General features: G+C 42.3%; 2 protein-coding genes and 1 long non-coding RNA gene across 7 annotated transcripts in view; 1 reads left to right on the forward strand and 2 right to left on the reverse strand.

The window, feature by feature from the left end:
- The window catches only part of LOC123513391, a 10,663-nt gene extending 1,623 nt beyond the window's left edge, over nt 1-9,040 (reverse strand). Inside the window, exon 1 of the long non-coding RNA XR_006677325.1 lies at nt 8,825-9,040. This is a non-coding gene — a long non-coding RNA (uncharacterized LOC123513391). The remainder of the gene's footprint in view (nt 1-8,824) is intronic.
- On the forward strand, nt 1,832-4,795 carry LOC123513390. The gene is made up of 2 exons (XM_045270525.1): nt 1,832-3,515; nt 4,471-4,795. The coding sequence occupies exon 1, from the start codon at nt 2,321-2,323 to the stop codon at nt 3,020-3,022; it is 702 nt and encodes a 233-aa protein (XP_045126460.1). The 5' UTR covers nt 1,832-2,320; the 3' UTR covers nt 3,023-3,515; nt 4,471-4,795.
- A 1,593-nt stretch (nt 9,041-10,633) lies between the features above and the next one.
- The window catches only part of LOC123513392 (mediator of RNA polymerase II transcription subunit 13-like), a 64,194-nt gene continuing 54,604 nt past the window's right edge, over nt 10,634-20,223 (reverse strand). For all 5 annotated transcript variants that reach the window (XM_045270528.1, XM_045270529.1, XM_045270527.1 and 2 more), the window contains 3 exons: nt 15,273-15,693; nt 14,545-15,098; nt 10,634-14,286 (listed from right to left, as the gene is read on the reverse strand). In XM_045270528.1, the coding sequence (XP_045126463.1) occupies nt 14,154-14,286; nt 14,545-15,098; nt 15,273-15,693 (1,108 nt within the window). In that variant the 3' untranslated portion in view covers nt 10,634-14,153. The remainder of the gene's footprint in view (nt 14,287-14,544; nt 15,099-15,272; nt 15,694-20,223) is intronic.

The raw sequence follows: 20,223 nt of genomic DNA on the forward strand, positions 1-20,223 counted from the left end.
CGTGAAGGGAGGATCAACAGCAGGGATAGGGTGGAGTGGCACCACAGGGGGTGTCTGATTAGGCTTGCCCACCACTTGACAAGTGTGGCAGCACTTAAGAATCGTGGCTACTTCTCCAGACATGCTGGGCCACCAAAAATTGCGACGCAGGCGAGCGACGGTCTTTCGGATGCCCAGGTGTCCAGCCATGGACTATAGGGTCATGGGGTTGAGGCAACGCTGCAACCCTACATCCCACACGGCCTCGAGGATGGAGAGCTGGCCCAGGCTGCTCCGCTCCTGCCATGTGATCCGGTGAGTCCTCAGAAGGATCATCACCACCAGCCAGGCAGTCACCAGGCAAGGGAACAGCTCGCTCCCTGCCTCCACGATGCTCTACAGGGAGAGAAACTTCCACCTCCCCCGCAGAACTGGAAGTCTCCCCACCCTGGGCGCCAACTTCCAACAAACTGCCTGACTTATCATGCTGGGGCCTGTGCTGAATATCAGAGCCCTCAGCCTCCACACCAGGAAGCAACTCAGCACGAGTGCTCCTCCGGAGTGCTCTGCAGAGTGAGGATAACCATCAAACAACTCAGCTACACCCAACACTCCGTCCTCACTCTCAGCAACAACTCCCAAAGCCGAGTCCGGTGCATTAACAAGTGACTCTACGCCGTCACCGTCAGCCTCTACACCAGAACTCAATGGTGAGCCCAACACTGGCTCCACCACATCAGCACTGCTACTCCCATCTGGAGTCAATCCCACCTGGCTGCTAGCAACCTCCTGGGTAGTAACAGGCTCTCTCTCAGCCCGGCGGGCCTGAGAGCGGGTAACAACATTTACAGAGTCTTGCACCACTGGCCCAGACTCTTCAGCAACCTCATCCTCATCAGAGGTTGGGATCCATACACGACCACCAGCCAAATCATTCCCAAGCAGGAAGTCCACTCCTGCGACTGGCAGTTCGTCTGCCACTGCTACCTGAGCCGTAGCAGTGACAAGAGGACATGACAGCGTCACCTCAGCCGTCACGAACTCCTCCACAGTGTTAAGTCCACGACACAACACTGCCTTGCTAGATGTCACCTTCCTACCAGTGACATTTCGGAACACTGACTGCTGTGCTCCCGTATCACGCAGTACAGTGACGGGATACTTTGTGCCATCAATCTCAATAGTGCCTCCACACAGGAAAGGACGGCACCAGTCGAGCTCACTATCCTTAACAACAGAGGGGAGAGGCAACATGGGGAGGGACAGGTGGGCCAACCTGCTCTCTCTCCTCCAGACACAACTCAGGCACACGCCGTGCCTTCTCACTTCTAAAGCCTGAAGGAGCAGTCAACTCATCACCACAAACTTTATCTGGCCACACCAACAAGGCAACTGGTTTCTGCGAGGACTTTGGAGTTTCAGCTGTTACTAACTTTGGGCAATTGAACTTAAAATGCCCTTTTCCTCGGCAGTGATAGCACGTAGGCTGGTAATCATACTTGGGCGTTCTAGGGGCCGCCTTCCCATCCGTACCATCCTTCACAGAAGAAGGAGGGGTGGGGGCCTGGGGCTTTCCCAAACCCATCTTACTGCCGAATCCAGTATATCGCCTAAAGTGGCCTGGAGAGCCCGAGGAAGAACTGCCACCACTCCCTGGGCCTCCCTTAGGACCACCTTCCTTACGACTCCAACTCCCAGGCTGCTGCACAGGACGGTGGGCCAACACATAATCATCAGCCCATGTAGCAGCCTCCTTCAAAGTCCTAAACCTCTTCTCCCTCAACAGAGGTACCAGCTCCTTATCAGCAATGTCGATGAACTGCTCCATAACTACTATGAATAGGAAGATTCTCAAACATGTCACTTCACATTCTTCTATCTGATTGCCAGTATGGCTGCCGTCAAGGTCGCTCTACTGGTGATCTCCTGGCGTTCCTTAAGGCAGCGTCACACCAGCACTTTTCCGTCTTCTTTTTCTGTCAATTTTCTAATGACTGTCAACTTTTGCAGACACACACAAGCTTGCTTCCGCCTTTGCCGCGCTTGTCGATTGTACACAAACATGGCTCATTTCACTTCACAACCATTTAACTGACGTCACAAGGTAGGCAACGAGACGCTCACCTTACCAGCTCCACATCAGTTCACAGCTGACCTCCACGCAGTCCAGTCCTCTCCTGCTCCAGTTAGTGTTTCACCCTTCACCTGGTAAGCCTTCACCTTCTGACGAGCCGTTCCTTCTTGGTGGAAATAACATATATGATCCACGGACATATATTGTTCGCCTTGTGTTTTGAAAGGCTTTTATGTGACACAGTACTGTTTCTTTTTGTTCAGACCGATGTCGGACCAGAACGAGGCTCACGAAACGCCAAGGCGTTCGTCATCGTCGTCATCTGAGAAGAAGAGACGTGAGAAAGACTCTGTGCCTTTACCGGCCAGTAAAAGGAGGGCCACCCAGAACATGGGAGTGAAGGACGGTTTGAGTCAACCACGGCCCGAGTGTGGTTCACCACCAGCTGTGGCCGGCCCAAGTCGCGCCAACACAACAACCGAGTGCTCGTTTGGCGGTGAAACTCTCAACCGGCTATCTGCATTGTTGAGTGGTTTAATTGAAAAACTCGACAATAACCCAGTACGGGAAGATGAGCCTTACGATAACTGTGAAAATTTTCGTGGCCCTCATGACATTTCCTCGTCTGAGGACGATGTCACAGTCAATTCAGTGGGTTTGCCTGACCGTTTGGATGAACTGGACACGTTCAACTCCATGCCTGCGTCCCAAGACTGTGATGAGGTTGATTTTCTTAAGGCATTAGGGGATTTCTCGGGTCTTTTCCATAGTGAGGAACAGAAAGGAGAGCCCCTCTCTGAGCGGTTGGCCTCCATCCTAAACTTGAGTTTGAGACGTCGACCCTCCGCTGAAGGTATAAAATCTACTTGTGAAAAAAATCAAGCTCCCAAGCAATGTACAAAACCTGAAAGTTCCCGTGACCAACGCTGCCGTTTCCAAAGCTATGAGTTTTGGTGGAAAATTAATTGACACTTACTCAGACTAATAGCCTGATCTCAAAAGCTTTAGTTCCTATTGCACTGTGCATAAGCGATATCGGGGAAAAGAAAGGAAAGAATATCAATTCATACTTAGATGGACTAAACATGAGTCTTAGGCTGCTTTCCTCTGCTATTAATTATATTAATCAACTACGGAAAGAAGTTGCACGGCTCCATGTTCACGACTCTGCCTTGGCCGAGCTTTGCAAGTGGAAGTATGAGGTTAGACAAGATGCTTTTTTTCCGTTTGATGTGACTAAGAGATGTGAGGAAATACACAAAACAAAGAAACTGGGAAGGCCTACATACTGTCCTTACAAGTCTTCTGGGAGGAGATATACTTCAAACAAGCAAATTAGGCGGCCCTATCAGGTTTCCTCGCATTCTCGGCTACATAACCAGCCAAGGCCTTTTTTAGGCCAGAAGCATCCCCAGGGGAGAGGGATGCATTTACCAAAACTCCCCCAATAAGCCGCCCCAGGGTGAGTACTGTTTTACCCCCTTTGATTAATACTCCGGATAATTTTAAGGGAGGAAAAAATTTTGATGCCAGTTCAGTATGGGGATCACTCACAAAAGACTTTTTTATTCACAATATAGTACATGGAAAATTTCTGGATTTTGCCAGTCTACCCAACCAGAATAATCCACCTAGCCCTTTAAATTTGTCTCCAGCTGATAGCCATTCCCTGGATATTGCTCTTTCCTTTTTCCTTAAACAACAAATTATTGAACGATATGAGCCAAAGAAGCATGGGTTCTTTTCTAATGTGTTCCCTATTACTAAAATTGACGGTACTACTAGAGTCATCCTCATTCTCAAGGAACTTAATAATTATATTACTCATATCCATTTTAAATTAGATACTCTGAAGGATGTGATACAGTTAATTCATCCACACTGTTTTTTCATTACCATGGATCTTAAAGATGCTTATTTTTCAGTTTATGTTAAGTCAGAGGATAGGAAATGATTACAGTTTATGTGGAAAGATCAGTTCTTTCGTTTCACTTGTCTACCACAAGGTTTGACGTCAGCCCCTCGTATTTTTACAAAATTACTGAAGCCTGCCCTATCGCATCTTAGAAAACGTGGAATATTGGTTGTATGCTATCGGGATGACTGTATTTTCATTGCAGAGTCGGAAGAGGAATTAAAAAGGGATGCTCACTATACCATGCAGTTTTTTTACTCCTTGGGGAAGCAGACAAAGAGTCCAGAGTTAGGAATTTAGATGGTGAATGGATGTTACACCCTCGTGTTTTCAAAAGACTTTGCCAACTTTATTTTACACCGGATGTGGATCTTTTTGCTACACGAATTAATGCACAAGTGTCTGCCTACGTTTCCTGGAAACCAGATCCATCTGCCACACACATTAATGCCTCCACACTGCCCTGGTCAAATGAAAATTTTTACGCTTTCCCGCCTTTCAGGATCATCTCAAGAGTTTTGAAGAAACTCCAAGAAGACGAAGCATCAATACTGATGGTATTCCCACTGTGGCCGACCCAGTTTTGGTTCCCCAAAGCTCTCCAGCTAATGGCAGCAGTTCCCGTTCTTCTCCCCAAAAAATACCCTAGTTCTTCCACAAAATCCTACTCAACACCATCCACAGGCTCAAAGGTTGGTGTTAACGAGAGCGATTTTATCAGGGAATCGTACGAAAATTAAGGCTTTTCGGCAGAGGTTACCCAATTTCTCCTTACGTCATGGAGATTAAAAGGATTAAATAATCCTCAAATTAAGTCATCACAAGGGAGCCCCCTTCCAATGAAGTAATTTGTCCTGCTGCTAGGCAACAAAGGCCATATAGCTGCTAGATGTCATTAGTGTGGTTCGATACGTCATGGAGAGATAGCACAAAATCACAATATGGGCCACCTCTCAGACGCTGGATGTCTTTTTGCATTTGCCGAAAAATTTATCCACTTCATCCACCTTTGAATGTATTTCTACAGTATTTGTTGTCAGAATTTCGGAGTGGAAAAGGGCGCAGCTACAGCTCATTGAACACCATAAGGTCGGCCATATCTACCGTAGCCAGTATTAATGACCGACCGGCAAGACAACATTCCTTAGTGACCAGATTTATGAAGGCAGTTTCTAGGGAAAGACCAGCTTTTCCCCGATGCCGTATTACCTGGGACCCTAAATTAGTCTTGGATTACTTGTCAAGTTTAGGGCAAAATAAGGATTTATCACTCCTTCAACTTTCCAGGAAACTGGCAATTCTTATGCTATTGTTGACTGGTCAACGAGGACAAACGTTACATTTACTTGACACTAGAAACATGACCGTCTCAGAGTCCAGAGACAGTTGTTTTTAGGATAGGGGATCCACTTAAAACTTCAAGGCCAGGTGACCATTTGTCCTAGTTGAGTTTTGATGTCTATCCCCATGATGAAAATTGTGTATTGTTGCCACAATAGTGAATTACCTTAGTAGAACAAAATCCATACGCGGGGAAATCATGGGATTTTTTATTACAACAAAACCTCCAATAAAATTAGCTGCGAGGGATACGTTACGTCGGTGGACGAAAAATATTATGCAAGCTGCTGGGATTGACCTGACTATTTTTTCCCCTCATTCTACTAGGTCGGCCTCAACCAGTAAGGCAGCCCTGAAACTGCCGCTGTCCACTATTCTATCAACCATTGGATGGGCTAAGGAGTCAACTTTCACTAAGCATTACCAAAAACCTATCAACAAAGGTGGTCAGTTTGCCAGGGCAGTTTTGTCATAAGTTATGTATGACCCTGCATTGTGAAAATGTTTAATTTTGTATGCAATTTTTCGTTTACCACTGTTATTAAATTTGTGTACACATTAGGATAATATAATACTTGTTATTATACGGTTGTAATAGGTATAATTTTTATTTGGTTGTTTTCAAACTTTTGTACACGCCAGAGAGGCGCATCAATGTTAATAAATTGGGTTATATCATTAGTCTATAATACCCCTATTATAGAAGTCTAATACGCCTAAACTGGAAAACAAAAAAGTAGGTTTGAGGAACCTCTCTAAAGCTCTCGTTGCCTACCTTGTGACGTCAGTTAAATGGTTGTGAAGTGAAATTGTAGATTAAACGAGTACTTACCAAGTATGAAGTTTGATCGTAATTTCACGAACATTTAACTGAGTCACTGAGGTAGGAAACCCCTTCCCTACCCAACCCAGACACTCATGGAACATACTTGGAATCTGCTCAATGAGGTGTTTGTTTGCTTCCTCAAACCTACTCTCTAAAGGACTGATGTGGAGCTGGTAACGTGAGCGTCTCGTTGCCTACCTCAGTGACTCAGTTAAATGTTCGTGAAATTACGATCAAACTTCATACTTGGTAAGTACTCGTTTAATCTACAATCATTCACCCCAGCAAGCCGTGGCTTTTTTTAACCTTATAATGTAATCAACTGTTCTGTGATCCCAAACGCAACGGTGACCTCTAATGCTCTCTATGAGAAATTCTTCAGAGTGTTTTGTCCACTGACATAACTTATAACTGCTCATCTTGGCCAATTACTTGGAAGTTGCCTTGGAAATATTCAAAAGCGTCGCACATTCGCACTCCCCTGGAAATGTACATACACAAACAACTGAGGAACTTTTCATTCCTAGGCTAGAAGAAAAAAATATGTATACAAATATATATTGATTAACTTATTTAGATTTCTAATATCTTGATAATAGCATTCTTCCATTTAAGAAAAAAAAATTTTAATAAAAGTGTTGATTAGAAACCAGTTCTTATTTTGACAGAAGAGTAAAAAAACGACGGAAATCGCCTGAGACAACGGAAAAAGTGCTAGTGTGACGCCGCCTTTACCAAGTTTTCGTCATCCTCTTTTAGAGATTTCAGTGAAACTTTTGCTGTCCATTTTGCATACCAAAAGCTTTTGATACAAAGCTTTAATTTCAAAACTGCCCTCTTACGGTTTCTATTCTTCTCTGAAACTTTATCTCAAATTTCCTTTCCGACCATTCTATTGCAGCCATGGTAGATGGCCACTGTTCTTCCACTGTTCTTCTCCTATATCTATTAATAGTGGAGTTCCTCAGGGTTCTGTCCTGTCACACAATCTCTTTCTATTATTCTATTTCTTGTTCTATCCACTCCTATGCTGATGATACCACCCAGCATCTTTCCACGTCCTTTCAGAGACGACCAATCCTTCAGGAAGTCAACAGATCACGCAGGGACGCCACAGTTCTTTCTCAGAATTCTGATTGGGGCAGAGAAAACTTAGTAGTGTGCAATGCCTCAAAAACTCAATTCCTCCGTCTATCAATTCGACACAAGCTTCCAAACAACTATCCCCTCTTCTTCAATGACACTCGACTGTCTCCCTCCTCTACACTGAATATCCTCGGTCTGTCCTTTACTCATAATCTTAACTGGAGACTTCACATCTCATCTCTTGCTAAAACAGCTTCTATGAAATTAAGCGTTCTGATGCGTCTCCGCCAGTTTTTCTCGCCCCTCCAACTGCTAACTCTGTACAAGGGCCTTATCTGTCCTTGTATAGAGTACGATTCGCATGTTTTGGGAGATTTCACTCAGTTTTATTAGAAGGGGTGGAATCAAAAGCCTTTTCGTCTCATCAACTTCCCTCTTCTGACTGTCTTCAGCCTCTTTCTCACCGCCGTAATGTTGCGTCCCTTTCTATCTTTTATCACTATTTTCATGCTAACTGTTCTACTGATCTTGCTAACTGCATGCCTCCCCTCCTCCTGCGGCTTCGCTGCACAAGGCTTTCTTCTTCCTCTCATCCCTATTCTAACTCCCTACTACAAGAATTAACCCGTACTCTCAAGTCTTTCATACCCTTCTTCGGTAAACTCTGGAACTCCTTGCCTGCTTCTATATTTCCATCTTCCTATTACCTGAATTCTTTTAAGAGGAAAGTTTCAAGACATCTGTCCTTGTCTTTCGGCTAAGTCTCTACGAATCTTTTAGGGAACTTGCATTTTAAGTGGGCCTTTTTTTTTTTTTTTTGTTGCCCTTGGCTAGTTTCCCTCTTGCATAACGTTATATATATATATATATATATATATATATATATATATATATATATATATATATATATATATATATATATATATATATATATAAGGTTCAGAAAAGTTACGATAAACTGAACATAATGGGTCGTAAAGGTAGAGTATAAAATGAAACTGGGTCGTGATGAAAAAAGTTTGAGGAATCCTGGTGTAGTGTGTACGTATATAATAGCCTATCCACGAAAATAACGCGGTGCTGATTGTTACTGGAGTCAGCACCGTGACGCACGGTTTGCAAATCAATCACTGTTCTAGTCACACACAAACCAGCCAAACACTACATGTTTGTGTCATGGGAACATTAAGTTGGAGTGAACTGTATCATACCAAGACTTTTAGAGCTTAATGCCTAGAGCTGTCTAAATTTTCACTCTCATCATACTTGACTGACTGATCAGCAATATTTTCTCAACGACCGTTGCTGCGTCCGCTCAGCCGTATATGTATTTCCTAAAATTCACTAGCACGAAAACTGTCCGCTGTTCCACCTTCATCTAAGAAACTGAAATCATCTTCTTGGGGATTTGTTGGGGCCGTGCAGGTTGTGTGTGAAAATGAAATCACTTGCCTAAGTTGCAGTGTGTATTTCACATCGACCATGGCTGCCAGACGCCTGTCAAAATTTTGCACAGCCTCCTCCAATTGCACACTGGTAACATATGCCGAGGCGAAGGCCAAAGAATTCCGCCAACACAATTATTGGTCCGCTAGCCACATACCTGCACTTCACAAATTCGTCGTTCATTATCGCCAGCCAAGTATATATAAACACCTCCAACGTTTCCTGGATCTGGGCACCACCAAGTTCTTCCCCAAAAATGGGACTGATGAACATAGCGGAAGACTCCTGTGAGGATGGATCGATGGAGAAAGGTCGAGTGCAAAGTTCAAACTGAGCCCGAACTGCCCGAGGCTGTCTAGAAGCTGCTGGAACCGAGTACTGGCACGGCCTTCGTACTGGCGGCTATGCTTCATTGATTCAATGCTTCACACGTCAGTAGTCATGACGTGGTACATTTACATTGGAGCCAATCTCAATCATTTTTACATACTCTTAGTTGTAAATTCTAAAGCCGCTAAGAAATAATAGGAAAATCGCGTTAAGAATATAAACCCGAATATCAGTGAAAACCAAAATCAATTGATCATATCATATATGTTAGTATTTCTTCTCATTTTCTACTCTCGATTGTAAGAGAGATCTCTGATTTTAACATGGTCAAAATAACTTGCTCCTGCACCACAATTATGAGGAACTTTACGACGTTAATCTTTTGACCCACCAGTAGACTACACAGTTCTCTAACTCAAGCATTATAAATTGTTTCTTACGTATCATTTCATTCTTCGACACTGCACCTCCAGACGAGATTTTGTGCAATGATAGGTATAGTTTAGTAATATGGAAACACACATAATTAACTTTTTACTCCCGGAGAGAGGCCGAGTCGCTCTTCCGAGTGAGCGGGCAGGTGTTGAAGATTATATTTAACTTACCATTATATATATGTATGTATATATATATATATATATATATATATATATATATATATATATATATATATATATATATATATATATATATATATATATATATATATATATATATATATATATATATATATATATATATATATATATATATATATATATATATAATCTGTGTGGAGATATCGCTTCCTTCTGTAATGCATTTCATTTATATACTGCTTTGATTGAAAAGCGTCTTTCTGGCTCATCCTATGCGTGTGATATAGTTGCAGCATAACTGATGTTCACTGGAGCAGGACCGCCCCTGCCTACGCGCAGAACACGCGCAGTGCGTAGGGCCCCGCGATCCATAGGGGGCCCCATTTTGGGCAAGGAAACGCATTTTGCACACATGCGCAAAGAATGCGCACATGCGCTGCCGTGAAGTATATTACTTACCTTTGTTGTTACTAATAAAGGCTGTTTATATTGAATGGCATTTCAGTGTATTGTTATTCTGTACCTAATATACATTTGGGATTGGGTAGGACTCGGGGGGAGGGGGCTAGATTATATATATATATATATATATATATATATATATATATATATATATATATATATATATATATATATATATATATATATATATATATATTTTTTTTTTCTCCGCTTAGGGCCCCATTTTGGACAGGGATAGCCCTGCACTGGAGTTATTGAAGGACATATGTAAGGTCCTCCTGGTACATGATCAACCTGACCTGACCTGATGGAGACCTATACCTGAATCAAGTGTTCTTACCTACATAACTATGTTAATATAATGACGTGCTTATTACCATACATGTATCCGAACTAAAATAATTCTTGTTAACAAATCAAGTTAGTATAGGTCACAGTTTTTAGTCATCAGTAGTTGATATAATAATGTACTTTAATTATCCCAAATCAGAAGTAAAAACACTAACGAAATGCTTCCCTAATGGTAGGTCACCAACCCTCGCTACCACTCCACCGACATAAGATCATGGAACCCACCCAGAAAGAAAACTACCTCATTACACATAAAACTGTATTTTATACCAATGATAATAATGACAGTGGGGAGCCTGGAGCACGGCTCCCCCTCACACTCACACACGCTCACCTCACACGGGCCTTGGCAGCACAACCCAAACAAAACGCTGATATGCTGGGAGAGTCAGGCGAGGGTCAGCTTCATAAAAAAATAATTATTGTAAAGTTTGACGTTGAAGAGAAGGTAAGGGTGCGAGCGGACGGCGGTGGGAAGAGGGAGGGCCTTCCCTAACCTTCACCTTGGTGTGTGTGTGTGTGTGTGTGTGTGTGTGTGTGTATTTACTTTGGTGATGAATTAATGAGCCTTTGGGATGTAATGGTGATGGTGAATGTTTCAATGGTTTAGATGGAGTGACGACACCATGGACATGAAGCTATTTGTCTGATTTTCACAATAGAGATGGTTCTATTAATTATTATGCTAGCACGTTTCTATTTCTTTGTAAATTGTTTGAATTTTATAAAGAACTACTATTAAGCTCTTTAGAACTTGTAAGCTCAACTGATAATCCAATAACTCCAGAAATTAAAAAAAAAAAAAAAAAAAACAAGAACACCAGAAAATAGCTAACTTCTTTCCTTGTTACATCCCACAGCAAAGGGAATAACCTCCCTATGAACAATTTGGACTGCTGAGACAACGGACAACACAACGCCTCACCCATCCACACACACACACACACACACACACACACACACACACACACACACACACCATCCCACCTCAGTGTCTATTTATTTATTAGCTACCAATGCCTGGTCTTTAGGGAAATGGCTGCAAGTCAATTCTAGTCCTGGTATTCCTTCCTCTAAGGCATCTAATTGTTTTATTCTCCTAAACCCAACTGAACCACCAACTTTCACACAGCTCTCAACTCACTTCTATTTTTTTTTCTGAACCTTTCCTGCTCCTTGCTAATATTTCTCTTACACTGTGATAATGTGAGTCAAGGAATGCTTGTACATATGTATGGAGGTGCCTTGTTCTAGCCACTACCTCAGATGTTGTCAGTCTACAGATAATGTAAACACCTCAAACCATTAAAGCTCTCAAGGATCAATATTGCCAATAGTCATGTCCAGTATGGGGTGCTTCACAAGATGTCATATGCAGTAAATAACCTTGTCAGAATGTATACATGATAATGGTGATGTTAAAAATGTCTAAAATAAACATCCACAAATTCATGTGGATGCTTCTGTACAATAAGTGGAAACAAACTAAAGATGAGAGTAGGAATGAAAGTGGCAGGGTGGCAGGATGGAGAAGTGAGATGTTGGGTATCCTAAGACTATCCTACACTTTGTGCTTAGGAGGATGGATGGTTTGTGCCATGCCGGTCTGCACATCACCGCCGCCGCTACTCCTGTGAATGGAAGGAAGAGGACAGGACAGACAGTACAGTGCTTGAGCAAGGAAGAAGCTGCCGCCGGCCCACAGCCAACCCTGACCTTATCTGTCTACTCTATGCACAGCTAATCTCATTTATTTCTGTGATTGCATACAGTCACTTTATTGCAGTCTCAATACTCAATTTCACATAAATGTTTTGCTTTTCAAAAACAATTTACTGATCAAAATTTGGCTTAAAAGTGGAATGAGTCCTAAGAGTTATTCATTGTTCAGAGTCCACATAGCAGTGTCACACACCTGATGAAGCCCCATCAAATACTCTCTCTACAATACTGCATAGTCGGAAACTCAACATAAATAAAACTTTACATATAAAATGCTATAGTACCTCATAAAATACACATTTCCTAAAAAATGTAACAAAACGGTCCAGTCCTGAAACAGTTCATCTGGTAGACAGTTGTTGGCTCACGACTTCTCACGACACACACATATAAATAGCTTGCTCCACACGCACCCTGGCTGGCATAAGGCTGTCCCAACCTCAAAAGAATGCATAAAAGTGCATTAAGTTTTGTCTTCACTCCTCAGTCCCTCCGACCACTGTGGCAGCCACGGCGCCCAGCTCATCACTATTGTCTTGTCGGGCAGAGTCACGCACCGCTGCAGGACCCGGAGACGAGTGAAGCACTTTCTTGCCGTGGAAGATTCAACTGTCTTCCACTTTGTAAAATACATACACTTCTTGTACAAATGTTTCCTTTGTAAAATACTTCTTTAAACTATCTAACCTTAAATACTACTTGATTTTTTATGTTTTTTTTAAGTTAGTCTCAAAATAAACAATTGAATTTACTGACAGAAATATTTTACACTACAACCCCTTCCGTTTGCATCAAGATGGGAGGCAGTTGCACCAGAGGGAGAGAGAATACTTCTTAACTTTTATAAACAGTCAGGAGGTGTAAAACGTGTGTCTCGCTGTACAAGTAACCTAGGCTATTATGTACACCCAGCAGTGGGGGGGGGGAGATGGGGGTCACTGGGAGCCAATCACACACTGCCACCTCCCAAGGGCTCACAGGTCACCTTCCTAATCTTTATATACAATTTGGCTACAGGTGAGTGAACAAACTGGCGCTGCTCTGTACACTATCTGGAGCACTGGGGGGGCAGTGGCTCTTGGCCTCTTAAGAGTTGGGCCCACCTGGCTTGTACACCACTGCCTTATTAGTTTACATTACTCGAGTTGCCAGCACCGCAATGCTGAAAACCGGTTAATAATAAAAGGCATAAATATCCAATATGAAGTACAATCTGTCACTCATTTTATCACAGACAATCCTGCTTGGATACTAGTCACTAACAATGCACTGGCTAACCTTGCCCAGCCTGACGGACCAACAGCCCACCTGCCTACGCTCGCCCAAGAGTGTGATTCAGCACAACGTACAGCCGGTCGCCGCGGCTCCTCCCAGTCTGCCGAGGTGGTCCGACCGTGCGTCCCTCTCCCTAAGGCAGGACTGTTTTGATTGCATTGTGGTGGACTCCTGGTCAATAAGTTAAGTATATATATATATATACATTGATCTTTGAGATAATTCAAGTTTTGTGAGGTAACACCTTCTCTTTGAGCATTAAGAAAATTATGCATCAGCCCTACTGTAATAATGCTTTGGTTCATCTGCTCTGCCTCCCTGATCCAACACACGCTGCGCCAGCACTACGCTACAACCCGCAGCTCATTGTAAGCCTCTTGAGAGTCACCCAGGCACAAACTCTCTCACCATAAAAATTAAATATTAAAATTCTTAACAAAATATTTCACCAAAACAATCAAGAGGCTATTCATTATTAGGTCATTTCCAAATTACAAAATGGTTAGGAAAATTCTGCCTCTTGTTGAATTTTCATGGAATTATTTTTAGAGATCCTTGAAATTAGAATCTGAATTAGTGGTTAAAATTTATATAAAATACAGAACAATTACAAGAACACTTTTCCATAAAACAGAAACCATGATGTAATTTCATTCAAGAGCACTTTTTTGTAGTCCGGCGAGGAGACACTTTCTGTAAAGCCCAACAATTGCACCACAGCTCAAGGAAATACTGATATCAAGACACGTTATCCTTGCCCTTGGGACATCATACGAGGGCAGCCATAATGTTGTACAGGTGGGCGAGGACCTGCATGTGGAGGGGCAGGCATGACCTCCTGTCCTGCTTGGCCGGGTCCAGCACCAGCCATGACAGGCCATTGTAGCCCTCAAGCACATATCTGGGGAAAGACAAAGCAACTCACTCACTTGCCTGCCACTCGGGGAATACTATGAAATGGTACACAAGCCAAACCAAACCAAATAACATAACAAAAACTGTACAACCAAGCCTCTATTAAGTTTACACATTAAAACCAGTACAGATGACAACCACTGGTGGAGGCCACATACTCATTTTGAAAAAATTCAGAATCTCTCTCTCTTCTCACACACACACACACACACACACACACACACACACACACACACACACACACCTGAGAACATCTGTGGTGTAGGATGAGTCCAGCGGATGGACCTTATTGTTGGTATTGTGCACAAACTCCTCTGACTGAGTGATGCCTGGGGAGTGGAGATGAAGGGCGGACTTGAGGAACACAGGACAAGAGCCCTCCAAGTGAGGGCAAGCAGACCAGAACCAGCGGGGCAGCCGGCCTGTTGAGGCAGTGGAAACATAATAACCAAGGGCAAGTGGCTGCTGCAGCACCGAGCCACGGCCATCCTCCTGGGGGTCCACCAGAACCACACCATTGGACCGTGCCTGCCCAGAAAACTGGGAAGGACTGGTCCGGCCCCCAGCTCCCATGATGGGGCTGGAGGGCTGTGAGAGGGAGTCCCGGTGGCCACCGCCATCTTCCAGCTGGTCATCTTGATTGGGGCCGGTGTCCAGCATGAGCAGCTCATTGATACTGAGGCCCATTGGCATGCTGTCCATCACTACAGAATCTATGTCGTTTTCAACATCATTGTCCAGCAGCAGGTCTGCATTCTCGTCAAATGTCTGCTCATCTTGGAACATCTTCTGGGCAGACTGAAAAGCAAAAAGTTTGTTAGTCCAACATCATTTTGAAAAGCAAAATATTTAATGCAAATCTCTAATGTCAGTATCAATTTTACACGCAAAAAATTTGCAATAAAAATTAATAACACGACTATAAACAAAGCAAAATACAATGCCTAATGCTAAAAGAGGGGCACAACACACCTGAGTTTTAGCTGAAGTGGGAAACACTAGTATATGAGTACAGGTGAGGTCTTCAGGTGTAGACAGGTTGCAGTTCTGGCTGTTCTGACCGAACCTCTCATCAGGTGTGAACATGTCGGGCATCATGCGGAAGGATGAGTCTGCTTCTATAGAGACCAGACAAGCAGAGAGGATGCAGGGCGCATCCCCGGGGAAAAGATAAGCACACTGTTTGCACATTTCCTTCAAGTTCTTGGATGCCTGGATGAGGGACTTCCGGGAGAGCAGGGAGGACCACCCCTTCAGCTCCCCATGCCCCATCCTGCCCAGCCGCCCCACAATGAGGCGCCACGGGTGCACTCCGATGGACATGACACTCAAGATCCAGTCCATCAGCTTCTTGAGGCCAATGCGCCGCGCTGAAGCTTTCTTTCTTCGTGTCCTGCAGAGTAAACACAGCCAACTCTCACAACCTCATTCTTCTATTGACACTTCATTGATATTTACTTCACTGCTAAAACTATACAAAGCAATGATGTTTCAAGCTGAGCATGCAAACAATGCTAATTAAGCGGTCTAAAAAATTAATCTGAAAGTTTATTTATCAGCAAGTCTATCAATGTGTGTGTGTATTTACCTAGTTGTAGTTGTACAGGGCCTGGGCTTTATGCTCATGTGGCCCCGTCTCCATATCTACACTTATCCAATCTTACTTTAAAAGTATGCACACTCGTTACAGACATTACTTCTTCATTTAAACTATTTCACGTCTCAATACATCTCTGTGGCAAACCATGTTTTTTAATATCTCTCAGACATCTTCCTTTTCTCAGCTTTTTACTATGCGATCTTGTGCTTCGGATGTCATATTCTTCTCTCAGGATCAGTTTCTCATTATCCACTTGGTCCATTCCGTTAATCAATTTATAAACTTTTTTCAGGTCTCCTCTCTCCCTTCTTTGTTCCAAGGTTAGTAGATCCATAGCCTTTAGTCTCTCCTCATATGTCATTCCTTGAAATTCTGGAACCATTCTTGTAGCTATTTTTTTGTAGCCTCTCGAATTTCCTTATGTGTTTCTTTTTTATGAGGGGTCCACACTACTCCTGCATATTCCAATCTGGGTCTTATTATAGTACTTATCAATTTCTTCATCATTTCTTTGTCCATGTAGTGAAATGCTACTCCAATATTCCTTAGCAAATTATATGTTTCTCTAAAAATTCTATCAATATGGCTTACTGGTTGATTGTTTTCTTCCATCGTCACTCCTAAGTCCTTTTCTTTTTTTACTTTCTCCAGTTCTACTCCATCTCCCATCTTATAGATTCCCACAAGTCATCTTTCACAGTGTGTGTGTGTGTGTGTGTAATTCACTGTTTGATCTGCTGCAGTCTCTGACGAGACAGCCAGACGTTACCCTACGGAACGAGCTCAGAGCTCATTGTTTCCGAACTTCGGATAGGCCTGAGACCAGGCACACACCACACACCGGGACAACAAGGTCACAACTCCTGGATTTACATCCCGTACCTACTCACTGCTAGGTGAACAGGGGCTACACGTGAAAGGAGACACACCCAAATATCTCCACCCGGCCAATCGAACCCGGTCATCTGGCTTGTGAAGCCAGCGCTCTAACCACTGAGCTACCGGGCCGTGTGTGTGTGTGTGTGTGTGTGTGTGTGTGTGTGTGTGTGTGTGTGTGTGTGTGTGTGTGTGTATTTACCAAGTTGTAGTTTTACAGGGCCTGGGCTTTATGCTCGTGTGGTCCCGTCTCCATATCTACGCGTATCCAATTTTTCTTTAAAACTATGTACACTCTGCTGACATCACTTCCTCAATCAAACTGTTCCAAGTCTCAACACATCTTTGCATAAAACTAAATTTTTAACATCTCTCAGACATCTTCCCTTCCTCAGTTTCTTAATATGCGTCTTGTGCTTCTAATGTCATATTCTTCTTTCAGGATTAGTTTCTCATTCCGTTAATCAATTTATAAACTTGTATCAGATCCCCTCTCTCTCTTCTCTGTTCCAGAGTTGGTAGATCCATTGCTTTTAGTTTCTCCTCATATGTCATCCCTTTAAATTCTGGAACCATTCTTGTAGCTATTTTTTGTAGTCTCTCCAATTTCCTTATGTGTTTCTTTTATGGGGGGTCCACACAACTCCTGCATATTCCAATCTAGGTCTTATTTTAGTACTTATCAATTCCTTCATCATTTCTTTGTCCATATAGTGAAATGCTAATCCAATATTCCTTAGCAAATTATACGTCTCTCTGAAAATTCTATCAATATGGCTTACCGGTTGATTGTTTTCTTCCATTGTCACTCCCAAGTCCTTTTCCTTTTTTACTTTTTCTAGTTCTACTCCATCTCCCATCTTATAGATTCCCACTGGTCATCTTTCACTTTTTCCCATTTCCATGACATGGCTTTTGTCCACATTGAATTCCATCTCCCATTTTTTACTCCATTTCCAGATCTTGTTTAAGTCTTCCTGTAGTATTTCACAATCCTCTTTTTGTTTAATGACTCTGCACAGTTTCGCATCGTCTACAAACAGATTTATGTAGCTGTTCACTCCCTCTGGCATGTCGTTTATATATACGAGAAAAAGTATTGGTGCCAATACTGACCCTTGTGGCACTCCGCTTTCTACTGCTCTCCACTTGGACTTCATATCTTTAACTATCGTTCTTATTTCTCTCCCCCTCAAGTAATTTTCATCCATCTCAATGTGCTTCCTTTTAAGCCACCCTTCTCCTCTAACTTCCATAGTAATCTTTCATGTGGCACTTTATCAAATGCCTTTTTTAAATCTAAATAAATACAGTCAATCCATCCCTCTCTCTCTTGTACTTTATCAACTATTCTAGAGTAGAAACTCAATAAATTTGTTACACATGACCGACCTTTTCTAAAACCAAACTGGCTATTTGATAATAATTTGTTGTCTTCAAGAAACTCAATCCATTGCTTCTTTATTACTCTTTCACACATCTTGCATATTATACTAGTTAGTGATACCGGTCTGTAATTTAAAGGTTCTTCCTTTCTTCGCTCTTATATATGGGAACCACCTCAGCTCTTTTCCATTCTACTGGTACTGTTCCATTTTCTCTTACTAAATTTTCTTTTTTCTTCAGGACTCCTATCATTTTGTTTGTCATATTTTCATAGCTTTCTTTTAACTGTTCTTGAGATACTTCCTGAAATGATTCCTTGTCTTATCTTGGATTCTCCATGCCTGTACTTCTTTTTTAATCACGTCTTGTACTCTTTCTTCTTCTTTGTTGACTAGATCTTTTAGCTTCTCTTTTTCTTTCTCGGCTTTACCGAGTCCTTCTTCCATCAATTTCTTGTAGTTAGCTATTTTCACTTTTAATTCTTCATATTCCGTTCTTAGCTTAGTTTCGTTTTCTTCCACTCTTTTTATCCTTTCTTTCAATTTCTGAAGCTCTTTATCCTGTTCTTCATTCTCTTTTATTCCCATACTCTCCTTTATCATTTTATCTAATTTACGTTCGATAGTCAACACTCTATCAAATAGTGAAGTATGCGCTGTATCAAAGCCTTCGAATGCTTTCTCCCTCACCAATATAGTCATCATCAGCTTTCACTCTTTCCCGTGTCTCATACCTGCATTTAGATGGAATCTCTTTCTCACTCATGATTTTGTAACACTGTATTCATGAAAAAAACGAGTCCACACTAATCGCCAAGGCCACTGCAAACCCAAACAAAGGTAGTGAAGATCAGCTGATTCTCGGGATCATTCTCTTATTGTCCTCCTCTCTCTCTCTCTCTCTGTGTGTGTGTGTATTTACCTAGTTGTAGTGTGTGTGTGTGTGTGTGTGTGTGTGTGTGTGTGTGTGTGTGTGTGTGTGTGTGTGTGTGTGTGTGTGTGTGTGTGTGTGTGTGTATTTACCTAGTTGTAGTTTTACAGGGCCTGGGCTTTATGCTCGTGTGGCCCTGTCTCCACACACACACTTATCCAATTTTACTTTAAAGCTATGCACACTCTTTGCTGACACTACTTCCTCACTCAAATTGTTCCAAGCCTCAAAACATCTTTGGGGGAAACTATATTTTTTAACATCTCTCAGACATCTTCCCTTCTATGCGATCTTGTGCTTCTCATGTCATATTCTTCTCTCAGAATCAGTTTCTCATTATCCACTTGATCCGTTCCATTAATCAATTTATAAAATTGTATCAGATCCCCTCTTTCCCTTCTCTGTTCCATGGTTGGTAGATCCATAGCGTTTAGTCTTTCCTCATATGTCATCCCTTCAAATTCTGGAACCATTCTTGTAGCCATTTCTTGTAGTCTCTCCAACTTCCTTATGTGTTTCATTTTATGGGGGTCCACACAACTCCTGCATATTCCAATCTGAGTCTTATTATAGTACTTATCAATTTCTTCATCATTTCTTTGTCCATGTAGTGAAATGCTAATCCAATATTCCTTAGCAAATTATATGTCTCTCTGAAAATTCTATCAATATGGGTTACTGGTTGATTGTTTTCTTCCATCGTCACTCTGAAGTCCTTTTCCTTTTTTACTTTTTCTAGTTCTACTCCATCTCCCATCTTATAGATTCCCACTGGTCGTCTTTCACTCTTTCCTATTTCCATGACATGGCCTTTGTCCACATTGAATTCCATCTCCCATTTCTTACTCCATTTCCAGATCTTGTTTAAATCTTCCTGCAGTATTTCACAATCCTCTTTTTGCTTTATAACTCTGCACAGTTTTGCATCGTCCGCAAACAGATTTATGTAGCTGTTCACTCCCTCTGGCATGTCGTTTATATATATGAGAAAAAGTACTGGCGCCAATACTGACCCCTGTGGCACTCCGCTTTCTACTGCTCTCCACTTGGACTTCATATCTTTAACTACCGTCCTTATTTCTCAAATCATTTTCCAACCATCTCCAATGTGCTTCCTTTTAAGCCACCCTT

Source organism: Portunus trituberculatus, chromosome 36 (genome assembly GCF_017591435.1).
Source record: "Portunus trituberculatus isolate SZX2019 chromosome 36, ASM1759143v1, whole genome shotgun sequence".
Taxonomy (NCBI): Eukaryota; Metazoa; Arthropoda; class Malacostraca; order Decapoda; family Portunidae; genus Portunus; species Portunus trituberculatus.

Excerpts from the sequence above, each read along its gene's own strand:
- LOC123513390 (XM_045270525.1), top strand. The coding sequence starts at position 2,321 with ATGTCGGACCAGAACGAGGCTCACGAAACGCCAAGGCGTTCGTCATCG.